Here is a 12,126-nt window from a genome sequence, read left to right on the forward strand (position 1 = left end):
TGGAAGGGGTGCTTTGAAAAATTGGTGCTCCCAGGCCGGTACCAGGTCCCTAAAGTCACAAAAAGGTGACTCAAGTATAAGCCAAGGGGGGAATTTTCCCCCCTTGGCAAAACAAATGCTGAAAAACTCTGCTTATACTCGAGTATATACGGTATGCACTGTGTGTATTGCAGGCACCAACTAAATACTACTAGGATATGACTGGTTATCAATGTGCTACCATATTTACAAAGCTTTATTTAAAAAAAGGCCCAAAATCTGTCATCCTTTGTGAAAATTGGAAATCAAAATCAAAGGGTGGAGTCAACGGGCAACTCCCCTATACAATAAAAAAACTGTTTATTAACTTAGCAAAGGCAATTTTTATGTCTCTGTTTCTCAAGCTGTATATAAGTGGATTAATCAGTGGTGTTCCCACTGTAAAGGACAGTGATACTAATTTATTTACAGTCAATGACTGTCCACTAGTTGGAAGGTCATAAATAACAATTAGAGTTATATAAAATATGGAGACCACCGTCAAGTGGGAGCTGCAAGTAGAGAAAGCCTTCTGTTTTCCAGTACTGGATGGGATTTTTAAGATGTTCGAAATAATATAAATGTATGATATCATAATGGTTAAGAACGGTACGAAAATAAAAGGTACGCTATTTAGTAGTACGTCTAAATTAACAAAGAAAGTATCTGAACAGGAAAGCTTTAACAGTGGTGAGAAATCACAGAAGAAATGGTCAATTATATTTGGTCCACAAAAATGAAGACTGGCTATTGTAATTGTGCTAATGATCTTGGAAAAAATGCTGAACAACCAAGAAAAGATAGTAAGCTTTAAGCAAAACAACTCATTCATTATATAAGAATAATGCAAAGGGTTACAGATGGCCAAATATCGGTCATAAGCCATTACAGTCAGAAGAAGACACTCGGAACTTTCCATCATGGCAAATATATAATATTGGAAAATACAGTTTGTGAAGGACATTGTTGCACCTTCATTAAGTAAAACATAAAGCAAGTTTGGGGCAATATCTGTGGCTATCATAATATCACATAAAGAGAGTTGGGAAAGGAAGAAGTACATGGGAGTTTGAAGGATCTTGCTGTAGACCACCAATGTGATGATCAGGAGGTTTCCAAAAAGTGTCAAAATGTAAATCATAAGGAGAAAAAGGAAGAGAAATAAGTTGATTTCTTTCGAGAATTGGAATCCCAAGATGATGACTTCCGTAATGAAGGTCTGGTTGTTTACTGTTAAAAAGTACTAAAAGTAGAAAAAAAAGTTTATTTGCATTTAAGTGATCATTAAAAGGTACTTATGCACAGCAATTACAATCATCAAGTTACTAATGCATTCTAGAAAACTTTTTTCAAAGACAATTCTCTGTTTAAAGCGGAGTTCCGGCCACAATTTCACTTTTTAAATATAAATAGCCCTGTAATACACAAGCTTAATGTATTCTAGTAAAGTTAGTCTGTAAACTAAGGTCCGTTTTGTTAGGTTGTTACAGCATTTAGACACTTTATAAAATAGAAATTGACTGGGGCCATCTTAAGTGTGGGCATCATGAAGCCAGACTGTATGACTTCCTGGATTTCAGCCTTGCAGATCTCGCACATGCTCAGTGCTGCACAAGCAGTGTAATAGGTTTCAGATCAGGTTTCAGCACCTGTACTGTCCAAGTCACATGATTCTTCGAGACTGGGGAGTGCACAGACTCCTGGAAAGTTACATCCACTACATTCCCAGGAGTCTGTGCGGTGTAGGTTAGGAAGCTTAAGCACCTAGGTGCAGTAAGAGGGAAGATTAACTATTCTGCCTAGCAACAACACTTTGAAGGCATCTAAAAAAAAAAATCTTAAAGGACTAATGATTTTTTTTAAAACTACTGATGTAATGTTATATTTATGGGTGGAACTCCACTTTAAGTGAACAAGTAGAAGTATAGGTAATTTGTTTTCAATATTTTCCTTGAAATATATGAGAACATGGTGAACAATTCACAAAGAGAAAACATATTGGGCCAGATCCACGTACATCCGCGCATATAAAGGCCGGCGTAGCACATCTCATTTCCGCTACGCCGCCTCAACTTAGAGAGGCAAGTGCTGTATTCTCAAAGCACTTGCGTCCTAAGTTACGGCGGCGTAGCGTAAATGTGCCGGCGTAAGCGCGCCTAATTCAAATTGTGAAGAGGTGGGCGTGTTTTATGCTAATGAATAGTGACCCGACGTGATTGACGTTTTGAACAAACGGCGAAATCACGTCGCAAATAGTAAATGCTTTCGACGTGAACATAACTTACGCAAAGCCCTATTCGCAAACGATTTACGCAAACGACGTAAACGACAGAAAATTTGACGCTGTCCCGACGTCCATACTTAACATTGCATATGCCTCATAGAGGCAGAGGTAACGTTACGCCGAAAAAAGCCTTACGTAAACGACGTAAAAAAATGCGCCGGGCGGACGTATGTTTGAGGATCGGCGTATCTAGCTAATTTGCATACTCGACACGGAAGCGCCACCTAGCGGCCAGCGTAAATATGCACCTTAGATCAGACGGCGTACTAACACGTACGTCAGTCAGATCTAGCCTACATTCAGGCGTATCTTGTTTTGTGGATACAAAACAAAGATACGACGGCACATCGTAGAACTTACGCGCCGTAAGTTCTTTGTGGATCTGGCCCATTGTCATCTAGAGCAGGGAAGGCCCGCTCCAATATTGTTACGGAAATGAAAACAACTGAGTAATAAACAGAGAAATGTGAAATAATGTGAATACCAGATGAATGAGTATACAATGCAGGATTACATGTTTTGAAGGAGGGGGGAGGGGTGTCATGGGGGGTACAGGGGGAAAGAAGGGTAGGAACAATGGAGGGGGAGCATGGGGGATGTAGGTTCAGATGAAGGGGTGTATATCAATATGGTGTTGTTGGATGAATCATTCCCAGATGGCTCGACTCGGTCCAGGGGGGGGGATAAGGCCGCGTACACACGATCGGTTAAACCGATGAGAATGGTCTAGATGGACCGTTTTCATCGGTCAAAACCGATCGTGTGTAGGCGGCATCGGTTAGGTAACCATTAGTTAAAAAAAAGGCAACTTGTTTTTAAATTAACCGATGGATTCCTAACCGATAGGACAAAACCGATTGTTAGTACGCACGACCATCGGTTAAAAATCCACGCATGCTCAGAATCAAGTCGACGCATGCTTGGAAGCATTGAACTTTGTTCTTTTCAACACGTCGTTGTGTTTTACGTCACCGCGTTCTGACACGATCGTTTTTTTAACCGATGGTGTGTAGGCGCGACGGACCATCAGTCAGCTTCATCGGTTAACCGATGAAAACGGTCCATCGGTCCGTTCTCATCGGATGGACTGATCGTTTGTACGCGTTATAGATGTATATTTCACAAGAGAGTCAATGTTGAGTTGAAAGACCTGACATGTGCCATTGACTATATGAGAGTTAAGAGCAGGAAGTTGCTCCGGGGTCCAATTGCCAATATTGCCATTGGTCCTGAAATTTGTTTAGTTTGAGATAAGTTTTAGCAAAGAGGTGTTCCATGCACATATGGTCATTAAGTATGTCAATAGTCATACCTAGGGTGGGTGCAGATGGTAGTTTCCAGTGGCGGGTGATGGAGAGACGAGCGGCAATTCTATAGGCAATTTTTATTTTCAAGGGAGGGTTATGACCCCTGTTGGTTTATTTTTTTGCCATATGTGCCCCATTGGGGAGATTTACCTTCACTTTCTTTCCCATAGCCAAAACAGGAAGTGAGATGAAATCCCTAGAAATTAAGGGAATCCATTGGGGACACTCAGGTCACCAGAACGTGTGTCCCCATTGGAAGATTTCCTCTATATCACTTTTCTGGGGACAACACAAAATTTGGGATTTTCTTTACTTTCACTTTTTAATGATAATGGCAAACAAGACAAACAGAAAGTCGAATCTCTATAACGGAGGCACAGACAGCAATGTAAATCTGACAGATGTTTTAAAGGGGTTGTAAACCCTTGTGTTTTTTCTCCCTAATATACAATCATGAACTTTCAGGTCACTTCACTATGATAAATGAAAATTTAATTTGAAAGTGAATGTGCTTTAGTACTCTAGTGAAAAGTTTCAGCTAACAAAGACATCTGACATTAAAAGGAAAAAAAAATTACAATTGAATGCAAGAGTTTAATGGAAAATATAGAAAACCCTCCATCATAGCAACTTTCAAGTGCTATTTACCGGAGTATTGAACAAAAAATAAAAGCTATTCCAATTTACCAAAGCTAAAACTTTACCTTACCTAACTTTCCCACTTCATATACCCAACTTAATTTTGCCAATTTTTTTTAACCCCTTGGCACCGAGCATACGCATATATGCGTCCTAGGTTTTAGGGGGTTATATCGGGATGATGCTTGCACCTGCAGGCATCATCCCGGTACCGTTTTTTAGAGTGGGTGGTTGGCTTTCCAGAGGATAACAACCCATCCACCACTTCCGGCGGCTAGAGACAGACTGGCACAAATCCGGAAATGGCTTTGTTCCAGTCTCCTGTATGTAAAAACAGATGCGACGTCACAACATCACTTCCGGTTTACTCAGTTGCCAATGGCGCCAGTTTTTTAAAAAAAAATACAGTATTCAGAATCGCCGTTTTTGGCGATATGAATACTTTGAAGTGCAAAGGAGGGATTTGAGGTCTTCTAGTCCTGTGAGGCCTCGTACACACGATAGGTTAACCAAAGGACAACGGTCTGAAGGACCGTTTTCATCGGTCCAAACCGATCGTGTGTAGGCCCCATAGGTTATTTAACCTTAGGTTAAAAAAATGGCAACTGGCTTTAAAATTTGGATTGCTAACCGATAGGTCAAAACCGATCGTTAGTAGGCACAACCATCGGTTAAAAATCCACGCATGCTCAGAATCAAGTCGACGCATGCTTGGAAGCATTGAACTTTGTTTTTTTAGCACGTCTTTGTGTTTTACGTCACCGCGTTCTGACACGATTGTTTTTTTAACTGATGGTGTGTATGCACGACGGACCATTAGTCACCTTCAGACCGTTTTCCTCTGGTTAACCTATTGTGTGTACGAGGCTTTATCCCTCCATAAAGAGTTCCTGTCACCACCTATTACTGTCACAAGGGATGTTTACATCCCTTGTGACAGCAATAAAAATCAGGGCCGATCCTAGGTTTACAAACGCCTGGGTGCAGAAATATTTCTGGTGCCCCCACATGGGCGTGGTCATATTACCAACTCCTCCCCTTTACAAATGTTTCTATGGCAATGACTCAAACACAGAGATGCTCCCCTAACACAGACAAGGAGAACACATCATGCGCGGACCACCCCCCAGCAACGTCACTGCATGGCTGGTCTCTCTCCACACAGAGACAGCCGCTGCTTCGCTCTCCTCCCCTGACAGGAGGAGGGAGGGGGGAGGACTTGGGCAGGAAACACAGTGGTGTCGGCGGTGACCGGTGGAGAGAGCCGCCTCTAGACACTTATATATATATATATATATATATATATAATGTTTGGGGGGTTCAAAGTAATTTTCTAGCAAAAAATACAGATTTTATCTTGTAAGCAACAAATGTCAGAAATAGGCTTGTGCCGCGTACACACGATGGGATTTTCCGATGGGGCCCACACACAATCGGAATTTCCGATGAAACAAGTCCATCGCAAAATCCGATCGCGTGTACGTGGCATTAGTTATAAATGGGTTAAACCTTGGAACTGATAAGGTACTTAAGCTAAGCATGATCTAAAGTTGAATGTACCCATTTTCTTTTCTTAATTATTAGTAGTAGACCTACTAGGACTCAACCTATATATCTTTCATTCTCTCCCTTGAAAACTATGGAAAGTGGATTTTTAAAACCTAACTTGAAGCAAAAATATTGAATTTCATAGACAAAACAAAAGCTTAGGATATTAATAATTAACAATGAAATAGCCAGTGTTGCATGAATACAACAATTACAGAAAGCAAATAATGGAGTGTATTAAAAATCATAAAGATAATTGCTATAAGCAAATTAAAAGCATAACATTTTACCTCTTTTTTCTCCATGGCTCCCACTAGAAATTCTAGAAAACCTTATATTAAAGTGTATGGCTTAAACAATCGGCTTATATAACGAACAAACAAATCCCCCAGAAAGCTTCCCTAGTTTTTTTTTTACATCATAAAATCCTCAGGGGCCCAATTAGGAAATCTTTCAGAATGAGTGTTTATTATTCATGCATAATCAAAATATATATATATAAAAAAAGGCATCTACAGCTAATTTTACTATCTAAGATATTTTTTACAAAAAATACTTTTATATTGGACAATACTGGTACCAGAGAGGGATGACCACACAAAACTATAAAAATATAAATGTTTATTACAAAAATTATTAAAATATGTGTAAAACCATAGAGAGGCTTTTTTTTTTTTTTTTTTTACTGGTAACTTGTTTATTTTTTCATGACATTGAATAGAGAGGCATTCTCATATACAATGTTACCCATATCAATAGACTGTAACAAGTTATCTTTGTTATGTAATCCAAGAGGTCAACGAGTTTCACATCTACCAGCTTCCTCAGGACCTCCCTATCTTGGCAGCAAAGAAAAATAGCCTACCCAAAATAAAAAGTTCAATGATCAACATATCATACATAGCAAAGAACCTTGATATGAGCAACATCCTATACCTGCTGTGTCAACTTACACATCACTTTAAGAGTATAGCTTGAAGATGGTGGAAAGATACGTGGTATAGACAAGATACTTGCACAAATCTATACAAATATAAATGTTTATTAGTAGGTAATAAACATTTATCTTTTTATAGTTTTGTGTGTCTCTACCTGGTATCATATAGTCCAATATAAAAAAAATAAATAAAAAATTGTAGATCACTAATTTGTAAGTCTGGGGTTGGATACCATTCATGAAAATTAATTAAGTTCTCTATGGCATTATCCTAAACATAATTGCATGTAAATATTTAACCACTTCAGCCCTGGAAGGATTTACACCCTTACGGCAAAACGTTGATTTAACTTACAATAGCGCGGTCATGTGACGTTGCACACAAACAAAATTGACATATTTTTTCCCCACAAATAGAGATTTATTTTTGTGGAATTTGATCACCTCTGCGTTTTTTACTTTTTGCGTTATTAACAAAAAAGAGAGACAATTTTGCTATAATAAATATCCAAAATTAAAAAAAATTAAATAAAATGAATGTCTTCATCAGTTTTATGCCGCGTACACACCATCACTTTATGTGATGAAAAAAAACGACACTTTCTGTGAAGTAAAAAATGACGTTTTTGAAACTTCAATTTTCAAAGACGAAGTTACCTACACACCATCGTTTTCTCACAATGTTCTTGCAAAGTGAGGTTACGTTCCACCACGTTTTACCATTGAAGCTTGCTTCTGGGCATGCGTGGATGAAAAAACGTCTTAGAAAACGACGTTTTTTGCTACTACACGGTCAATTTCTGTGAAGTAAAAAGTGCACTTTTGAAAAACGACACATAAAATTGAAGCATGCTTCAATTTTTTTTGGTCGTTTTTTACAAGACATAAAACGACGTTTTCCCCCACACACAGTCAATTAAAGTGACGTTTTTAAAAACGTCATTTTTTTTCATCACATAAAGTGATGGTGTGTACGCGGCATTAGGCCAAAATGTATTCTTCTACATATTTTTGGTAAAAAAAAACTGCAATAAGCATATATTGATTTGTTTGTGCAAAATGTATAGCGTCTACAAAATAGGGGATAGATTTATGAAATTTTTATTATTTATTTATTTTTTACTAGTAATGGTGGTGATTCGCGATTTTTAGCAGGACTGCGACATTGTGGAGGACAGTACAAAACAGATTATAGCGCACACATGCAAAAATGACATTTGTCCTGCAAGGCTAGTTAAAAACACCTGAACATATTCAAAAATACGGGGGTTTGGTCACACTATATAGTCATATAGTGCTAAGCCCACTTACTGCGACAAAGTACCCCGAATTAGTGGGTCCTACCCTAGTAATAGAATGAAAGAACCTGGGTCTCAACCATGGGAGATAAACTCCTCTATGTGGGAGAACTGAAGGGATTCTTCCTATACACTGGTGGCCACTAATGTGAGGTAATGAAGAGGGGGAGGGGTGCTCCAGCCAAGAGACCTGGTCAGGGTCTATACAAAATACAAAAAGATACTTGGTGGGCACACCCAAAAAATGCTATACATCTAAGCTGGTGCTGCTATAAGACCAAATACACCCATCTTCATTACCTCACATTAGTGGCCACCAGTCCATAGGAGGAACCCCTTCAGTTCTCCCACATAGAGGAGTTTATCTCCCATGGTTGAGACCCAGGTTCTTTCATTCTATTACTAGGGTAGGACCCACTAATTCGGGGTACTTTGTCACAGTAAGTGGGCCTAGCACTATATGACTATATAGTGTGACCAAACCCCCGTATTTTTGAATATGTTCAGGTGTTTTTAACTAGCCTTGCAGGACAAATGTAATTTTTGCATGTGTGCGCTATAATCTGTTTTGTACTGTATTTGGTCTTATAGCAGCACCAGCTTAGATGTATAGCATTTTTTGGGTGTGCCCACCAAGTATCTTTTTGTATTTTGTATACTGTAGACCCTGACCAGGTCTCTTGGCTGGAGCACCCCTCCCCCTCTTCATTACCTCACATTAGTGGCCACCAGTGTATAGGAAGAATCCCTTCAGTTCTCCCACATAGAGGAGTTTATCTCCCATGGTTGAGACCCAGGTTCTTTCATTCTATTACTAGGGTAGGACCCACTAATTCGGGGTACTTTGTCGCAGTAAGTGGGCTTAGCACTATATGACTATATAGTGTGACCAAACCCCCGTATTTTTGAATATGTTCAGGTGTTTTTAACTAGCCTTGCAGGATAAATGTCATTTTGGCATGTGTGCGCTATAATCTGTTTTGTACTGTATTTGGTCTTATAGCAGCACCAGCTTAGATGTATAGCATTTTTTGGGTGTGCCCACCAAGTATCTTTTTGTATTGTGGAGGACAGATCGGACACTTTTGATACTTTTTTGGCGACCAGTGTCATTTATACAGTGATCCGAGCTAAAAATAGCCACTAATAACTGTATAAATGTCACTGGCAGGGAAGGAGTTAACACTTGGGTGCGAGTGAGGGGTTAAGTGTGTTCCCTGGGAGGTGTTTCTAACTGTAGGGGGAATGTATTGACTGGGAGTAGAGAGATCACTGTTCCTGATCACTAGAAACAGCAGATCTCTCTTCCCTGACAGAACAGGGATCTGCTTGTTTACATTGACAGATCCCCGTTCTGGCCCCCTGAGGATCGATCACGGGTCGTCAGTGGATTTTTTACAAGATTTATACAAGTTCCAGTGTAGGTTTAGTTCTCAAAGGCATATTTAAAGTCCCGTTATTCTTGTGTTTGATTTTTTTCTATGTTTTTTTGTAGATGATGGTTAGGCTGAATGTGTTAGCTTCATAAAAGCCAATTACTTCATTTTTTTTCATCTAAAATATTTAGTTTCAAGCTTTTGCATCAGATTTTCCTACTATACATATCAACATCAGCCATTGCAATAGGGTGTCACTTACCCTGGCAGAATCTTCAATTTTGTTCACTAACAAAGGATAAGAAAATAAAATCGAATTGTATTTTCCTTGTTGTAACATCATGAGCCTTATGCCGCGGACACCTGATCGGATATTCTGACAACAAAACAGTGGATTTTTTTTCCGACGGATGTTGGCTCAAACTTGTCTTGCATACACACGGTCACACAAATGTTGTCTGGAAATTCCGATCGCCAAGAACGCGGTCACGTACAACACGTACAACGGCACTATAAAAGGGAAGTTCAATACCAAGTGTGCCACCCTTTGGGCTCCTTCTGCTAATCTTGTGTTAGTAGAAGTTTGGTGAGAGACGATTCGCGCTTATATGTCATCTGCTGCTGTTCCCGTTCTCTTGGAGTCCTGGACCAGATTGTGCTCCCCATTATATGGACTCCTCAGGCTACCAATTTTGCCTGTCAAAAAGTTGATTTGTGCCCTGGGGTACAAAGGCTTTGCCAATTTCACCAGTTTATTCAGAGTTGCCTCCCTCTTTATTTTGTTATGACCTTTAATAAATGTAATTCTTTTTACAAATACTTGCCTATGTGTTTTATTTCAAAAAGTAAGCAGGTACATTACAAAAATACAATGTCAAATTAACAAGGGACACCAACACCAACCAACCTCCTTAAAGGTAAAGGTTTGTTTTTTATTTTCTAAATAGGTTCCTTTAAGCTAGTGCATTGTTAGTTCACTTACCTTTTCCTTAGATTTCCCTTCTAAGGCCCGGATTCACGTAGGAGATACGGCGGCGTATCTCCAGATACGCCGTCGTATCTCTGAGTCTGACGCGTCGCATCTTGGCGCCTGATTCAAAGAATCAGAAACACCAGAATTAGTATAAGATACGACCAGCGTAAGTCTCCTACGCCGTCGTATCTTAACTGCATATTTATGCTGGCCGCTAGGGGCGTGTACGCTGATTTACGCCTAGAAATATGTAAATCAGCTAGATACACCAATTCACGAACATACGCCCGGCCGTCGCATTACAGATACGCCGTTTACTTTAGGCTTTTTCCGGCGTAAAGTTACCCCTGCTATATGAGGCGTATATGAGGCGTACCAATGTTAAGTATGGACGTTAGGCCAGCGTCAAATTTTTACGTCGTTTGCGTAAGTCGTTCGCGAATAGGGCTGGGCGTCATTTACGTTCATGTTGAAAGCATTGGCTTCTTGCGGGTTAATTTGGAGCATGCGCACTGGAATACTTTCACAGACGGCGCATGTGCCGTTCGTAAAAAGCATCATTTATGTGGGGTCACAATAAATTTACATAACACATGCCCACATCTTCCACATTTGAATTAGGCGGGCTTACGCCGGCCTATTTACGCTACACCACCGCAACTTTGGTTTGTGAATACTGAACTTGCCTGTCAAAGTTGCGGAGGCTGGGGGCGTGGCCGGAACGTACGGGAAGATGGACGCTTGATCACTGAGCTCCTGCCACCTCAGAGCGGTTTAGCCTACATTAGCCACGATAACACACCCCGGGTGCACTTACCGCCATGGGGACTTCCTCTAGACACTCGTCTGCATCCCGCTCCCGGTCCCCGAGGGAAACAGCTGGCTCCCAGGGCCAGAATATCCCGGAGATGTTCCGGTCGGCTAGAGGGAACATGGCGTCGTCCCGCCAAGGAAGTACACTGGGCCCAGTGCCTCGGACAGTCTCGACGACCTCCGACATTGTACTGACGGCACCACCGGCTATACTCTCACCACCCCAGGTTGCCAGTACGGGAGGTGCGGAGGCCCCCCCGATGCCTCAACTTAACATCCTGGACTTACGGGCCATAGCGGCTGATATAAAGGACACTATCCGCGGCCATTGCGGATTTGAAGATCGATATACACGCGCTGGCTGACAGGGTCGCTGCGACCGAGAATACTCTGGAGGAACATGACCAGGTGCTACGATGTTCCACCAGGAAAATTGACGATCACACCCTGTAGCTTAGAGACGTCAATCGGCACTTAGAAGACCTGGACAATCGCGGCCGCCGCCGTAACCTACGGGTGAGAGGCCTGCCGGAATCGGTCGAAGGGGAGCATATTCAACAGGAGGTGATCGCCATATTTAATAATGCACTGGGCAGACCGCCGCAAGCCCCGATCGAGATGGAACGTATCCACCGTGCACTTCGCCCCAGAGGCAGGGACACGGACCCTCCCAGGGATGTTGTTTGCTGCCTAATGGATTTTGGGCTAAAGGAGGACATTCTTAGACGAGCGAGGGGCCAGAGGCTCTTGTATGAGGGAAGCCAGATACAGATCTATCAAGACCTCTCGGGGATCACCCTCCAGCACCGTCGGGACCTTCGGCCGCTATTGGATGCTCTCAGAGCGAAGGAAATACGCTATAAGTGGAGGTTCCCCTTTTGTCTGATTGCCTCGCACCAGGGTCGCAATGCCCAACTAAAAGTACCGGAAGAC

At 41.3% G+C, this 12,126-nt stretch overlaps 1 protein-coding gene across 1 annotated transcript; it reads right to left on the minus strand.

The window, feature by feature from the left end:
* Nucleotides 1-319: 319 nt before the first annotated feature.
* LOC120930683 (olfactory receptor 10A7-like) lies at nt 320-11,380 on the minus strand. The gene is made up of 2 exons (XM_040341859.1): nt 11,198-11,380; nt 320-1,261 (listed from the first exon to the last, which is right to left on the minus strand). The coding sequence occupies exons 1-2, from the start codon at nt 11,378-11,380 to the stop codon at nt 320-322; spliced, it is 1,125 nt and encodes a 374-aa protein (XP_040197793.1).
* Nucleotides 11,381-12,126: the final 746 nt, after the last annotated feature.

This window comes from Rana temporaria, chromosome 3 (assembly GCF_905171775.1).
Source record: "Rana temporaria chromosome 3, aRanTem1.1, whole genome shotgun sequence".
Lineage (NCBI taxonomy): Eukaryota > Metazoa > Chordata > Amphibia > Anura > Ranidae > Rana > Rana temporaria.

Bases quoted from the DNA above. Each gene is read 5' to 3' on its own strand.
- LOC120930683 (XM_040341859.1), bottom strand. From the start codon at position 11,380: ATGTCGGAGGTCGTCGAGACTGTCCGAGGCACTGGGCCCAGTGTACTT. The intron at 1,262-11,197 runs GTAAGTGCACCC...TTCTACTTTTAG, and splicing joins TAGAGGAAGTCCCCATGGCG to TACTTTTTAACAGTAAACAA.